The sequence below is a fragment of the Monodon monoceros genome, unplaced genomic scaffold (genome assembly GCF_005190385.1).
Source record: "Monodon monoceros isolate NGI ecotype Baffin Bay Population unplaced genomic scaffold, NGI_Narwhal_1 Super_Scaffold_11, whole genome shotgun sequence".
In the NCBI taxonomy this organism is placed as follows: Eukaryota; Metazoa; Chordata; class Mammalia; order Artiodactyla; family Monodontidae; genus Monodon; species Monodon monoceros.
Window position 1 is genome coordinate 1,453,084 of NW_021703767.1, and position 16,155 is coordinate 1,469,238.

The 16,155-nt window shown below is 57.0% G+C and overlaps 1 protein-coding gene across 3 annotated transcripts in view; it reads right to left on the reverse strand.

The window, feature by feature from the left end:
* FAM207A (family with sequence similarity 207 member A) overlaps positions 1-15,874 on the reverse strand; it is a 29,825-nt gene extending 13,951 nt beyond the window's left edge. The window contains exons 1-3 of one of the 3 annotated variants that reach the window (XM_029215367.1): positions 13,173-13,194; positions 12,708-12,867; positions 9,158-9,266 (exon numbers count right to left, since the gene is read on the reverse strand). In XM_029215367.1, the coding sequence (XP_029071200.1) occupies positions 9,158-9,266; positions 12,708-12,746 (148 nt within the window). In that variant the 5' untranslated portion in view covers positions 12,747-12,867; positions 13,173-13,194. Of the gene's footprint in view, positions 1-9,157; positions 9,267-12,707; positions 12,868-13,172; positions 13,195-13,971 lie in introns of those variants that run through there. The other 2 variants (XM_029215365.1, XM_029215366.1) reach the window with 2 other exon arrangements.
* Between the last annotated feature and the right edge of the window lie 281 nt (positions 15,875-16,155).

The window sequence follows — 16,155 nt, forward strand, 5'->3', positions numbered from 1 at the left end:
CCTGGTCAGCTGGACTTGTCAGTTCAGGATCCCCTGTAAACGCCCGTAACCCGTGACCACGCTGCGGCCGTGCCTGGAGCTGGCCTGCTTTCCTCCCCACTCACCCCGACCTCTCAGCCCAGCAGGAAGGGGAGGCGCAGGGCCGTAAGTCACCCTGTGCTAGGTCGGTGGGCTGCTCGGGATGCGGGCGGGTGTGCAGGAGGGTGACGGGAGGGAGGGGCTGCATGGCAGGCGCCCTGCAGGCGTCAGCGGCCGTGGGACTGTGGGTGAGGGAGGGGATGTCCCCGGGCCGGCGCGGGGCCCAACCGCCAGTGGGGTGAGGGTGGCATGTCTGGGGCAGGAGCCTTAGCAAGGGCAGCAGCGGCAGGAGGCAGCAGAGGCGCCTCACACGGGAGCCTCGCACCCGCCCTCAGAGATCCAGGGAGAAGTCTTCTCTGCCTTGCTCCTGATTCTGAAATAATTTCAAAAGAAAAAAGAGTCTACGACCCGCAGAGACTGACAGAACCGTAAGCGCATGTGGCATCTGAACGAGCGGCAGGCTGGCACGCGGGTCGGAACCCTCCCCGCGCCACCCAGGACCCCTGCCCAGCAGCCCAAGAAATGGGACCCGGCACGCTGACCCTGTGAGGCCCAAGGGACTGGGGAAGCTTCAGTCTCGCAGAGGCTGCAAGCCCGAGAACCGGGGAGCCTCCGGCCCAGGGCGGACAACAGACGCTGCCCCCAGGGGTACGGGAGGGAACAAGCGGGAACGGGCACTGCGGGGCCAGGGCGACTCAGGTCTGCTCACCTCAGCATCCCACCAGGGACCCCGAGGGCATCTGGAGGCTCCAAAAGCCCAACAAGCCCAACCCCCAAGGGCTGGCAAAGCCCTTCAATTCGACAGTGAGGGGCCAGGTGGACCAGCCTTAAGAAGAAGGCGGTATCTGGGCAGGGCCACCACGTCCCCAGGGCTGCAGTCAGGGCTGAGTGAGGGCAGCACGGCTGCCCGGAGCGGTGCTCTATCCTGTCTCTGGACATCTCCAGGGCTGTAGAAGGACACGTATGTCCAGCCAAAGGAAGAGGGCCTGGCTCCATAGCGGCTTTAATGGAAGTTTTCAAACTCACAGGAGAGAGGGCCCTGTGAAGAACCCTTGAGTGTCCCTGACCACATCCACCCGACCCTGGTACTTCAAGCCAACCCTAGATGGGCCAGCGCCCATCGTCCGGACTCTGGGACAGCAGGCACATGTAAGTCCCCCAGGTGTGTGAGCCAGCCCTGTGAAAGGGTCCCGCCTGCGGACATGCTGCCAAGCACCAAGTGCAAGTACCCGACGCACAGTGAGGCCAAACAACTGCAACATCAGAGCTGGAGCAGGGAAGCGCTGTGCAGGGCCAAGCAAGGAGACGGGTGGCTTGTGCTCAGAAAACCCCAAACTGCCTGAAAGGCTTCAGCAAAGCATTCTGAAAGGCCCCGTGACAGAGGAGGGTGGCAGGGTACGTGATCAGCTCGTGCACAGCTCTCTGACTGGTTGATGGTGAGGTGACAGGCTGGTTAACACATGGCACCAGAAGGTCTGGGGGCTTCGTGTTCAGGGTCATCAAGTAGTTAATTTCTTCCACGTAGTGGTGGTTTTTAGCACCTGAAAAACTCAGGAAATATGCTCAAGGTACTATTACCTGGGCACTTCAGAAAGGAGCTACGGTAGAGGATGTGCGAGAGGGGTCTGCCCACGCCCCCAAGGCCCCAGTGGGTCCCGCTCGATTACAGACACACCCCGTGAGAACGGGCCATCCAGGCTGGACGGGGGACACTCAGGGGGACGCTGGCCAGAGTACCAAGGAGGCAGCGACACCACGTCGAGCCTGTCCCGTCCGCTCCCTCCTGAAGCCTGCGTATCACTTCTCTCCATCCCAGCACCAAGCCCCCTCGGACTGAGCCCGGGACAGGCCAAAGACCACAGTGTCCCCCCTCAGAGGAAGGTTCTGGAATGGCAGGAGAGGAGAGGACAGAGCAGGTGCTCAGGCCACCCCACCTGGTGACAGGGGAGGAGCACCTGCCGGTGACCAGGCCTGGCCTCACCGACCTGAGAACACAGCTCCAGAAATCGCCACCCCCACGCAGGCAGCTCGGGGGGGCCCCTGTCCCTCCTAGTGGCCAGGAGGGCCTCCTGGCCAGTGTGTGGAGCACAGGACAGAGGCACTCCGGCACCTCGTGGGAGACAACCAGGGCTAACAGCAGGCCAACGTCCCCCCAGTGGGGCCCCAGCTTCGCTGAGCTGCCCACATGAGGGGGCCCGTCTAGACAAAGAGCAGCCTGCAGCCCCTTCCCGGGTGGCATCAGCCCCCCCCGCCCCAGGTCAGGGAGCATCTGCACACCGGGATGGGTCACAGACACACAGTCCATGTGGGGACACCGGAACAGCTTTCACTTGTAATGTCGCTTCTCTCTTTTCTACAGCGTGCACATCCTGCTTTTTCAACTATGAAATGTTGTTTTTTACAAAAGTAATTTCAGCAGGAGGCTGGTCCCTAACTTCCAAGTTTCCGCCAGCAGCGCGCTGCACTGCAAGGAGGGGCCCCGTGGCCATTCAGTGTGGACGACTCGGCATCCACCCAGGCACTGGCTCAGCTGCCGTGGAGCCAGGAGCTCAGACAGGAGCCCAGAGCTATCGCGGAGCACAGGCCAGTAGAGCGCCTGCCCTGCCAGCGCCGCACGCAAGCGCTCCCAGGGTCTGGACCCTGGCCCAGACCAAGACCTGGGGCCTTGGCCCACCTGAGGCCTCCCGCACCCGTGACCCGGGCGCCAGCAGCACAACACAGCTGGGGCAGGGGTGCACGACACACCTGTCGTGTCACAGCTCCGAGGGCATGTGGGCCACGGCAGGGTACAGGCCCCACCTGTCATGCTGCCGCTGGCCAGTGCCCAGGGTAGACTCAGGCGGGCCAGTGTTCACTCGTGTCTGCCCTCAGAAGAATGAAGGGGGACCACCAGGGTGGGCCAGGCAGCTACTCTGCGGGACTGAGGGCCCAAGGTCCCACCTGTCAGTGGGAGGAGGACCACATCCCACTCTATAGCCGGGCCACTGGGGTGCCACAGAGGGGGGATGGTAACACCGGGAGCAGAGGCCCAGGCTGAGGCTCCGAGAGGGAAGCACCAAGAGAGGTCCTGGAGCTGGGCAGGGAGACCCCTTGTCCGTAGGGATGCTCCAGCCACTGGCAGGGGACACAGGGGGCTTCTGGGCCACTCCCATCGCCCACCCTGAGCCCAATATCCCGGCGGGCATGGGCACTTAGCAAACGTTCACCACACTACGTGGACTTCGCTTTTGCCCACAGACACCTCCTAAGGCCACCTGGCCTCCCCCGACACAAGAATTCAGCCACCCCAGACTTCCTGGTGGCGCAGTGGTTGGGAGTCCGCCTGCCGATGCAGGGGACGCGGGTTCGTGCCCCGGTCTGGGAAGATCCCACATGCCGCAGAGCGGCTGCCCCCGTGGGCCATGGCCGCTGGGCCTGCGGGTCCGGGGCCTGTGCTCCGCAGCGGGAGGGGCCGTGGCGGTGAGCGGTCCACGTACCACACACACAAAAAAAGAATTCAGCCACCCCTGCACTAGCACTGGTGGGACAGGCATGGGGCTCTCACTGCTCAGCCCAGCACAGGGAAGTGGGGCAGCGGGCGGAGGGCGAGTGTTATGATGTGATTTCTTTTGTGTTATAATTCCTACTCATCCCGTGTGACACACATGTGAGCTGTGAAGACACGTTAGATGGTTCAAAATGAAGCCACAGTGACCAATGTGAACCTCTGCATCAGCTGTTCTGAAACGTCCGCTGCAGGACCGCGAGTGTCTTAGTGATGAACTGAGAGCATTATCTTAGATGAGAAGTTTGATGGGGCACGTACGTCACTGAAACAGAAGAAACAACTGATAAAGCTCAGACCCCCTTCCTGGGACAAACGCTGTTCCTTGAAGAGACCCCTGAGCCCAGCGACTGGAACGGACTCCACGCTGCCGAGAGCTGTTCCAGAGACGCTGCCCGAAGCCCTCCTGCTCAGCCGCGGGGACCTGCTGCCGGCTAAGATGCCGCCTCCTGCCCGAAGACTCTGGCAGTGGTCCGGCACCTCTCCTCTCTGACTACCTGTGTCCTGTGCTGTGTGCCATAAGCCGAGTGACCGTCCACCTGTACCCCCGCGACTCTGACCTGCCCTTCCTGCTGGGCCCTGCAACAAAACAGCACAAGAACTGGGGTGCAGGGCACGCTGTGGGACACTGGGGTCCCTGTGCACCCAGCTCCTCGGCACCTTGGGCCCATCCACACACGCCTCCTCACAAGGCCACGCTGTGGCCAAATCCCCTGCACTTCCCACCAGCCGAGAGCCCGTCCAGAGCTGGGAAGAAGGCGCTGGGAAACACCCCGTCCTGCAAGCAGGAGGAGCGGCCCGAGGGCCCCAACCCTTCGCTCTCCAAACCCAGCAGGCAGGCTCCTCCGTGTCCTTCCCTGCTTCCGTCTGTCCAAAAGAACAGGCTCAACGCAGGCAGAGCAAGGTGAGAAGAGCCCAGCAGTGGGGCCCTTCCTGTCCCCCAGCTGCCAGCAGGCCCAGAGCAGGGGCCCATGCCTTCCATCCTCTGGTCGAGCACACAGAGCTCAGGCCCCGCTAGTCAAGGTGGCCCTGGAGACAGTGCGCACCCCTCCCAGGGCCTCCCCCCACGGCCAGGAGGCAAGCGCCCGGGCAGCACGCGGGTGCTCAGAGCCTGCGGCCACAGAGGACGGCGGACGCCACGCACCACGGCCAAGACCAGGAAGGCATCCTCCAGCCCCCAGGCCCGCAAATGCCGCTGCCCACCGGAGACCTCCAGGACTCCCCTCAGTGGCCTCAAGAGGCCAGGGAGGCCAAGGGGAGAGTGAACCACCCCTGGCCAAAGTGGGTCTCCACGGAGCAGCAGCTCCCTCCAGGCCTTGACCCTTCCTGTTCCTGTTACACTCGGCCCGGATGGACGTGAGTAAAGCTTAGTAAAGCTCTAAGTGGATTATTCTGTCACAGCCCTGGGGTCACAGCCCTGGCATCACAGCCCTGGCGTCACAGACCTAACTTGAAAGGCGGGGCAAGTCCCTCAATGGGGAGCTGCATCAGAAGTCCCTAAAGACAGCCTCTGGGAAGCGCTCGGTCCGCCTGCACCCCAAGGTCAGCCCTCCCAAACCTCCTCTCCTCCTCCAGGCAGGACCCGCTCCAGGTCTGGGCTCAGCCTGGAGACGCAGGGACGCAGCTCTGCTGCCCTCTGCTGAGCACCTGCCTCGGAGGAAACCGAGTTCCGGAGGAAACCACAGCGGCTGGCCAACGGGGGGAAGCTCAGGCCGCAGGGAAAGGGAAGGTCAGGGCAGAGCTCTCTGCCTGGGTGGGGAGGGGGCGTCCCAGCAGCACAGCCCACAGGACATGAAGGCGGGTGACCCCAAGGCCAAGTCCCTCCACTGGGGCCTCGAGGCCTGCTCGTCCACTCACCACGGTCACCTCCCCAACCTCTTCCACCCAGAGCCCCCGCAGACGCGCTGCCACCGCCACGTCCTCCCTCCTGTCCTTCTGCTCCCGTGTCCCTAACCAAGCCTGTCCTCCACCCACTCACGTCCCCGTTTGAGTCCAGGGGCCAGGACTGCCCAGCCCAGGGTACAGGCGAAAGACTGGCAACAGCGCAGGTGCTTTACCTGAGCACGGAGTGGGCTTGTTTCCCGCAGCACCACAGCACAGAGAACACAGAACTGGAGGGCGGTGCTCTGTGCGGGGCAGGATGCGGGAGCCCGGGGGCCACCCCGCCCTCCACCCGCCCTCCAGTCCGGATGCGGAGGAGCTGAGGCTGCTCCCTTGCAGGTGCAGATCCGTGGGCCGTGGGCCCGACCCTCAGGGCGAAGCTGAGTTCTGCTGCTGGTGGGGGGCGGGGAGGCCCATCACTGCAGAGCCCAGTGGTCCCCCCACAGGAAACTCAGAGCCCCTGCCTGGAATCAGAAGGAAAACCGGGGGGCAGACCTGGTCCCAAAGGCTCCCGGAGGAAGCTAAAGAGATGCCAACAGCAAGCCCCGCCCCCCTGCCCCCCACCCCCCACCCCCGGGGTCAACCAGGCCCCACTGCGTCCAGGCTGCAGGGGAGGGTGTGAGCGCCGGTCTGCACTGGGAGGGGAGTCCAGCAGACATGCGTCCACGCCGGGGCGGGGAGCTGGGGGGACCCACAACCAGGCTCCTCTGGGACCACATGGACCACACAGGCACAGCGGCCAGGGACGCGGGGAGCAGTGCTATTTGCGCCTCAGCCCAGGGCAAGGACGTGCTCATCCAGGCAGACAGGCGCCCTCGCCGTCACGGCCCAGCAGGTCACTGAGCAGAGCTGAGTCACCGGATGCCACTTTCCACATGACCTGCCTCTGCCCCGGGCCACCGGTCCCAGCTCGAACCCGGGGGAGCCACAAGGCCCGTAGCCCAAGAGATCCAGGGCACTGGCGAATCAGGAGGCAGGTCTGAGGAACCCCAAAACGCAAGAGCAGCTGGAGAGGGAGGCGTGGGTGTGGTGAAAGACACCTGCCACCGGGAACCAGGGCACCTCAGCCAGCAGAGGGCCTCGCTCAACGGGACGCGTGGCCGATTGCTCCTGCAGCACCACCGGGCACTTACGGAAGCCAGGCCCAGGTGCCGTTCCCCACGTTCCACATTTACTGACTCATCTGAACCCCAAAGCAGGCGGCACTGAGGATGCAAGGGCCAGTATCGCCCCGTTACAGGTGAGCAGCCAGGGGCCAGAGAGCCAAGTGCCCCGACCAAGCCCCCAGCTGCGGCTCCGGAGCACACGCCCCACAACCACCACGGCCCACCCGCTTCCTCCAGTCCCCGGGGACTCTGCCAGCGCAAGGCTGCAGAGCTCACAGCAGCCAGCGCTCTGCGCCCCAGAGCCCGGGCCCTCTCCTGTAAATTTTCTTTAATTTTCTGTATATTATGACACTCTGACATCCTTAATAAAAACAAAACAAAACACCTTTCTGGCTGGAGAGAGACTGCTTTCGGCGGGCTTTGATGAGCCTTTTCCTGAGCTGCTCTCTCTCCTGGTCACAGCCCATAGACCACCTCAGAAAACGAAATAAACCCTTCCTTCCTCCTCTCCCTGTCCCCCCTCCACACCACCCAGATTTTAAGTGCCCCCTCTGATGGGAAGTGACATCTGCTCTTTCTGGTTGGCCATGCTCTCTGGGCAGCCAATGCTGTGGGAGGTGGCCTGGAATTTTGTAAAACCCCTCAGATTTAGTACTAAGGCTCGGGGTAACTGAGGTCTGCCTGCCACACACTGAGACAGTCCCACAGATCAGGACCGCAAGGGCCGGTCAGGAGATCTGGATGACAGCCCATCACAGCTCAGGGCCGAGAGGAGATGGGGGCTTCTATGCTCCTGCAGCCGCGAGGCAGGACCCACTAGGCCCTGGACCAGTGTCCTGAACCTGGCAGCATCGGAGACCCCTGGAGGGGGTGTGAAAACAAGGTTCCGCAGGTCTGGGATAGGACCCCAGGGATGCTGGTGCTAGCCAGAAAAGCCATCAAAACTGCCCGGTACACAAACCGTAAGAGGACCAACGAACACACAGAAAGTTGTTTGATCACGTGGGTCACCAAAGGGACCTGAGAGGCCATGGCTCCGGCGCCCCCAGGCACACCCTGCCCACCCAAACGAAGGCAAGTCCCTGCGGCACCCACCATGGGAAAGAACTCAGGCAGGTCACGCAGCCAGAGCGGCAATGTGCTCTGCGGAATCAGCCCAAGAAACAGCAGGAGAGCCTGAGGGCCGGGAATATGGCTCCCACACACACACCACTTTGGATGTCAGCATTACTTTGGGCTGGAGGCAAACAGAATCAGCAGGTGCAGAAAGAAGCCATCCAGAACTTCCCTATCTGACTAAAAACCGAAAATTCTGAAATGAGGACCACCATGCATCCCCTCTTCCGAGGAATTCTCATGGCCATGAGGACACCAGAGCCGGCACCACATGGACCTCCGTGAACCTTCCTCTATGTATTCATCACCCCCCCGAAGTTTGCCCTCGGAAGCCCACAGCATCACTGCTCTTCGCTAAGATGCTACAGAGGCCCAAGTTCTCACCACCACTTTGAGTTACTCATCACTGAGGTTCCTCCCATGTGATGTGACCTGCACACAGTAGTAGTTTGTTTTTCTCTTGTTAATCTCTCTTTGTTAGTCTAACTTGCAGGGTCCTAGCCAAGAACCTAGGAGGGTAGAGGGGAGAAGGCTTCCCTCCCTACAGCTTCAACATACAAGGAATGGCAAGGAGATTCCGATAATCTCCCCAGTGAAATAAAAAAAAATCCAAAGCAGTGATGCAAACAGCATGACCTCATGGGAGATGCCTGATGTAAGCCGTACGTGTGAGATAACTACAGCTTACAACCGCAATAGCTGTTTACAAACTGTAGATGGAAACCCTAGAAACCCTGCCCCGGAGGCCAGGGTGCTCCCCACAGGGATACAGACGCTTCTATTCTCAATGGCTCATCTGTAAATGTGCAGCTCACGTATGCAGCATGAAGCTTCTCTCCAGGAAGTGGTGGCGGTGTGGCCACCCAGGGCAGGAGAGCCGCTCCTCTCCTCCAGGAGCAGCCCAGACAGGACGCTGGAGCTAGGAACACCACAAAGCCCCAAGTGGGGGAGGTGCAGGAGGAAAAGAGACCTCCCCCACGTGATAAGCACGTGAAGGAGAAGGGGAGCGGGGGCTGCAACGCACCCTTGTTCCCACCTGGTTCTGACTGAGGCAAGCACGAAGATGGGAGATTCTTTTACTTCGTTTATCTGAAATAAGGAATTACCACTGATCTGTTTAGGTGTGATAATGGCCTTGTAGGTGTGTTTATGTCTTTTTTTCTAAGAGCTCTTAAAAATACTTACTAAAGAATTCTTGTGGGAAATGCTGTTTGTTTCAAAATAACCCAGTACTGCGTGTGTGAAAACAGAGGATGGGCACGTGGACTGTCTTATGCCATCTTCTGCTTAGTACATCCTTAAAATTTTCCACCAATAAAACAAATCTCTTCGAAGTGCACAGGCGCACCTGCAGTCTGCTCTGACCCGTGCCCGCGAGCACGTGGAAGCGGGCCTGGCGCCCACCCCTGAGGTCCGTCCTGCCTGCTCTCACCTCTCCTGACGGAGGCGCTGCTCCTCGCGTCCACGTCCAGCTTCTGCACCAAGGCGCTGGGGTCTATCGTGGTCCCGGCAAACACACTGGCATTCATGAAGGCCCACTCCTGAAATGGAAACAGAGGAGACCTAAGACCTGCTTCAGAGTGGCTTCAGAGACCCCTCGGCGAGGGCCGGACCCCGGCTTTTCCAGAGCGGGAGCTGGAGAGGAGCCCGAGGCCACCCCAGCTCAGACCCCAGAGCTCTCAAGCCACATCCTTTCTGCAGCCTCAGTTCACCACCCAGGCCTGGATCCTGGTTGCGGGACCTTTTGAGACCAGATGCAGGATCAATAATGATTATGAATTACACCCTCAACACTCAGGAGCCCTTGTGAGAGGAATCAGGCTTCCCCCCAAACCTCCCACCTTCCTACTGTCCCTCCCGTTTCACAGCCACTGTTCCATCTCAGCAGTCTCACTGTTTCCCAGCCCCATTCATCCCACATCAAGATTTCAAAATCCTCCAGGTCACCCTGCCCATCACACTGTGCTAACCCAGACCCCGTCTCCCAGGCCTGGCCAGCTCATTCGGGTCCAAGCTCCAGGACAGCGGCCTTGGAAGGGGCGTCAATAACACGGGGGCTTAGGCACAACCTCTGAGCAGACGCTGGCCGGGCAGCAAGCCGCCCTGGCCCAGGGGCAGCTTCCAGGAAGCGGCACCATGGCAGGCTGGAGGTGGTGTGAGCTGAAGGCTGCACTGGCTCAGGAGTGGCCAGACAGAATGGCAAAGCCACTAGTCCCTGTGAAGGCGGGTCAAAACGTCAGCTCCCTGAACTATGAGAGCAGCCTCCCAGCCACACACATGTATCCAGCGGTAAAGGGCAGAGGTCTCTGTGGCCACGGGGGCTTAAGCACAGTCGGACCAGTAAGAGGCTTGTGCTGACCCAGGCTGCCAGGCTGAAAGATAAAGGCAAGAAGAAACAGGAGCAGGGAGATGGGAGGCCGCGCACTGGCAGAGAGCGGACCCTGAGTCACACGGCAGCCCGGAGCCAGGCCAGTGAGCAAGTAACTACCAGGTACACAGCACCAAGCCCCCGCAGCGCCACCACGCACTGCCTAAGACATCCGGTTTTCAACAACAGAGCGGGGCCTGTGCAAAGAAGCCGGGGAGCAAGACCTAGGCAACAGAAGCTACTTCTGAGGGGCCCACGTGTTGGACTTGGCAACAGCCTCAGAGCGGCCACTGCAAATATGCTCAGGACTAAAAGAGACCCTGTCTAAAGAACTACAGGAAAGTATGATGACAACATCTCATCAAACAGAGAACATCAGTAAAGAGACAGAAATCATTCAAAAATAGAAGTCTTAAATATGCTACAAGGATATACTGCACAACACAGGAAATATAGCCAATGTTTTATAGTAACTATAAATGGAATATAACCTTTAAAAATTGTGAATCACTATGTTGTACACCTGTAACTTATATAACATTGTACATCAACTATACCTCAATTTTTTAAAAACAGAAAAAAATAAAATTACAGCAATCAATTCAGTGTGGCATTGGCATAAGGATATACAAACAGATCAACAGAACATATTAGAGTCCATAAATAGACCCACACATATATGGTCAATTGATTTTTGACAAAAGTTCCAAGATAATTTAATGGAGAACTCCAATAAATTATGTGGAAACAAAATGATATTTATATGGAGAAAAAATGATTCTCAACTCCTACTGCATACCATAACAAAATATATATATGTTTTTATAATATATTTTTTAATTATATATAAGTAAATAAAATTCTGGAGTAAAAAAGTACATTAATCAAAATGAAGAATTTCACTACAGAGATTCAAAAGTAAATCTAAGCTGGCAGAGGAAAACAATCAGTGAATATGAAGAAAGATCAATAGAAATTGTACCATATGAAAAAAAGACGGAAAAAAAACAGAGCTTCACAGAAAAAAATGAATAGAAATAACCTTACACAACAGCCTTGCAGAAGAACAAATATAGCCTCAGAGCACCATTCAGCGTGCCAACCTATGTACATGTAACAGAAGCACCAGAAGAAGAGAGACAGAACAGGGCAGAAAAAGTATTCGAAGAAATTATGTCTGAACACTTGCCAAAGCTGATGGAAAACGCTAACCTATACATCCAAACTCAATGAACTTCAAGTAGGATAAACAAACTCCAAACAGAACAAGCACAGAGATCTACACCAAGACACATCATAGTCAAAAAGTTTAAAGGCAAAGAGAAAATCTTGAAAGCAGCAAAAAATGACTCATCACATACAAGGGAACCCCAATAAGATTAACAGCTGACTTCTCATGAGAAGCAATGGAGGCCAGAAGGCAGTGGGATAACATAAAAGTGGTGAAAGACTATAGTCAACCAAGAATTTTATATCCAGCGAAACTATCCTTCAAAGATGAAGGTAAAATAAAGACAGTCCCAGATAAACTAAAGCTGAGAGAATCTCTTGCTAGTAGACCTGCCTTATAAGAAATACTAATAAAGTTTTTTAGGCTGAAAGCAAATGATACCAGCTTGCATACATAACAATAACAGCACAACAAGGGGATAAGAGGGAATAGAGTTAAACAGTAGTGAAGATTCCGTCTTTCACTTGAATTAAGATGTAAATACTGAGGTACATCGTGAGCCCTATGTCAACCAGCAAAGGACATCCACTGACAAAAAGTCTCTCCATGACCGAACTCTGCTCAGACTCCCCTGAGCTTTTCAACTAAACCTTGACTTTTCACAACACCAAAAGCACAAGCAACAAGAGAAAACAAGATAAACTGGACCTCATCAAAATTAAAAACTTTGTGCTTCCAAGGACAATATCAAGAAAGTAAAAAGACAACCCGTAGAAGTGAAAAAAACATTTGCAAACCATATATATCTGATAAGGGTTTACTATCTAGAATATATAAAGAACTCTGACAATTCAACAAAAGGACAATCAACATAATTTTTAAATGGGCAAAGGACTTGAATAGACATTTCTCCAAAGATATACAGTCAACAAGCCCATGAAAAAAATCCTCAACATTATTCATTAGCCCTTTGGGAAATGCAAATCAAAACAATGAAATATCACCTCACATCCAGCAGGATGGCTATAATCAAAAAGACAGACGATAACAAGTGTTGGTGAGGATGTGGAGAAATTGGAACCCTCATTTATTGCTGGTGGGACTCTAAGATGGTGCAGCCATTGTGGAAAGTAATCTGGCAATTCCTCAAAAAGTTCAACATAGAGTTCCATACATCCTAGCAATTCCACTCCATGCATCCACAGAAAACTCTGTACACAGCAGTATTATCATGACAGCCAAAAATTTGAAACAACCTAACTATCCAACTTATGAATGGATAAATAAAATGTGACACGGTCTGGTATACCCACACGATGGAATATTTTTCAGCCATGAAAACAATAAAGACAACAAAGAAAGGGATGCTACAAAAATAGTACTATAAGGATGAACTGCAAAAGCATGCCCAGTGAAAGAACCCTGACACAAAAGGCCACATACCGTATAATTCCATTTGTATGAAACATCCAGAAGAGGCATATATATACAGAAAGCAGATTCATAGTTGCCAGAACGACTGATAATAAGTATGGGGTTTCTTTTTAGGGTGATGAAAATATTCTGAAATCTGTAGTGATGGTTGTGCAAATCTGTGAATATACTAAAAAAAAAAAATCCCATTAAATTGTACACTTTAAATGGGTGAGTTTTATGACATGAATTCTACCCCAATAAAGTTTTTATGAAAACCAGGGCACTGATGCCAGATCCTGGGTTCAAACAGCTCCTCCATCAGCAGCTGAATGTCCTTGGTAATTTATTTAAACTCTCAGCTTTTTCCTCATTTCAGCAAAATGAGGGTTGGGGCTGTTATGAAGAAGTAAAGTGCCTGGCACACAGCAAGTGCTTAACAAACATGGCTGCTCTCTTTAGCATTACTGATCCAAAGCCACAATCCCCACAAACCAGCAAGATTTTGTCCACTGTCCGGGTGCTAGCCCCTTGGTTACAAACACCAGTAAATGCTTCCAGGCTCCAGGGTCAGCACCTGGATAAACAAAACATGGTCTAACCAAACAGTGGAACACTGTTCCACCACAAAAAGGAATGAAGCACTGATATACATCATACAACCTGCATGAGCGCTGAAAACGCTATGCTAAGTCCAAGAAGCCAAACGCAAAGGCCACGACTCCATCCATAGGAAATGTACCGAACAGAGGCAGAAAGATCAGTGGTTGCTTAGGGCTAGGTAAGATGGGGGGACGGGGGGGACTGCTACAGGGTACAGGGTCTCTTCAGTTTGCTCTTCGTTTTTTTCGTTAATCCTGGGAATTCCCTTTCCTTTCCTCGGAGCACAGCTACGATGCACAGGAATTTTTGCCATTTTCGCGCAGCATTTCTACACGTGGGGATGGGAGGTTTCTGGTCCTCCCTCGCAGAACTCCAAACGCGGAGCAAGTCAACGCCTCCCAGGCCGTCGCGCACTTGAGCAGCCGAGCCTCGGGGCCCACGGAGGCCACGACACTTCGCGGACCAGGAAGGCCCGCTGGCCGCGCGGTAAACTCCGCCGAGTCCCAGGGCGGTCCTGGGGTCGCGGGGACCCTTCAGGGGCGACAGAGGGGTGCCCACAAAGCACGCGGGGCTGGAGCCGGCCCGGGACCCCCGAGGCCGCAAAGTGTGGAGCCCCGACCCCGGCCCGCGGCCCCCTTCCCCCACCCGCAGCCCTTCCCCACTCCCACGGCCCGCAGTGTCCCCAGCTTACCTTCCCCCCGACTCCGCCAGCCGAGGCCTGCAGAGAGGCCGCCTCCCGGGCGGGGGGCGTGGGGCCGGGCGCGGCCTCCCCCGTGGGCCTCACGGCAGCCTTGTGCACCCGGGACCGCAGGCCCCTCACTTTCCCCATGTCCGCGGCGGAGACCCACAACCGGCCGGAAGCCGAAGAGCACACGCGGCACAGGCTGCCGGAAGCTGGTCCTTCACTCTGGCGGCCCGGTGGAAACAAGAACCGCTGTGGCTGGAGTCCGCCATCCTGCCCGCGCCGGCCGCGAAGCGCCAGAGAGGAGTATGGCGGGGCCGCAGAGGGGCGGGGCTGCGGTGTGGGGGCGGGGTCGCGCTCCTCGTCCCGCCTTTGGCTCCGCCCCGCCTCCCGGGGCAGGTGTGGCTAATTGCTGGAATCACGCAGCCTCCCTGTGATCTGGAGAATGATGGTTACAGCGCTGGAGGGGATCAAGTTTGTTGAAACACACGAGTGTGTTTGCTTGTGCCTGTCAAAAACGCCCTGCGGGGAGGAAGAGAATCGGAGGACTGGGGATCCCCTAAAGGAAACCCCATACTTATTAAAACACCTCAGAGGCATCAGGCCAGGATTTATAGGGGCGACTTCACAGAACGGATCTGGGCTGGAGCCAGAGAGAAATGTCCCTGGAAGAAACCCCAGAAGCCAGCTCTCAGACTCGGCACCCCGACTCTGTCAGTGGCCCTGCTATCACCACTGCCTGCCCAGGGCCAGGTTGGGTGTCTGACCAGCGCCTGCCAGACCAGCTTCCTTTGGCTAGAGCCTGTTTCCTGGCTGTGACCCAGACTAGTGGAACTTCTGGGGAGGCTTTCTGGAGCATGGAGAAGGCCAAGCCCACCACCCACTCGTGTCCCCGCTCATCTGGTGGCACCTACAACTTCCTGAAGGGGTGTCACGAGTCATTCTCTGGTTCCGCCAGACCTAAGGAGAACACAGAGGTAATGACTGCCGGGTACACGTGCTGCCAGGGTGCATGCAGCCCAAGGCCTGCAGGGCGGCCTCCATTTCAGGGTTTGCTTTTTGCATTTTCTGTACAGCCCATGCTTTCTCAATAGGAAAAGGAAAAGAACGTCCAACTGCTGCAAGATGGATCTGTTATGAGTTTTTTAAATCCTGGGGCCCGTTCCCTCTCTTTGCCTTCATCCCTCTGCGCGGCCAGGCCACACCCTGCTCCCCTGACACTTTCATGTACAACCCCGACCTCCCTCTGGGTCTCCCCCTGAAATTGAGGGAATCTTAAAGTGGAATTCTTGGTTCCCATCCCAACCTGCCCCCACTACCCGGGCAGTATATTCCCCTTCAGAAGAAATGGCACGGGCACTCACACAGCCGCCCAAGCCCCAAACCGAGGCGTCACCTTGGCTAGCGTCCCCTCTCCCTGTCACATCCAACCCAAGAGCCCCTTTATCACTCCCTCCAAACTCCAGTCCCACCTGGGCTCCTGCCCTGGCCTCCTCACTGGAGGCCCTTACCTCCCCAGAGGGGCCACGGCCACGATCGCCCTGGAAAGGCTACCCCTGGCTTTGGCCTTCAGGGGAGGACCCCTCCCTCAGCCGCTCTGTCCTTCCCAGCGCTCAGCCGTGTCTCCTCTGTCCCATGTGCCGTCCGCCTCCCTGCGGGACCTCGCGGCCTTGGTGGTCTCTGGACAGGCCACGCCCCCCGTGCTGGAGGCGCGAGTTAATTCTTCTGTCGTGGGAGGGCGCCCGCGGCCCGCGTGGGTTTCTCTGGAGGAGCTGGGGCGCCGCGGGCGCAGGCGCGGGCGTGCTGGGGATGCCAGCGCGGGCCCTTCCCCGGACCCTGAGCGCCTTCAGCCTCCGCAGGGCGCGGACCTCCTTGCGGGTCCGGTGGTCCCAGGAAGTCGTGGAAGGATGGCTTCCGGGAGAGCCTCGGGGTAAACACCCGGCCGCCCATCCCAGTCCACCCGGCCCTTCGGGGCCCTCCGCAAGGACTTCCGGATGACGCCCTCGCTCTCTGCTCTCGGGTTTCCCAAACCCCACCAGGCTGCGCGTTAGAGCGCACGGCACCTGCGAACAGCGGGGCTGCAGACCGCCGGTTCTGACCCGCTGCTCCTCCCAGCGCCCGCGGCTCCTTGCGGCGTGGGCGCCGCCCTGGCCAGTGACCGGGCTGGGACGTGGAGCCCCAGGGCCCACTGCA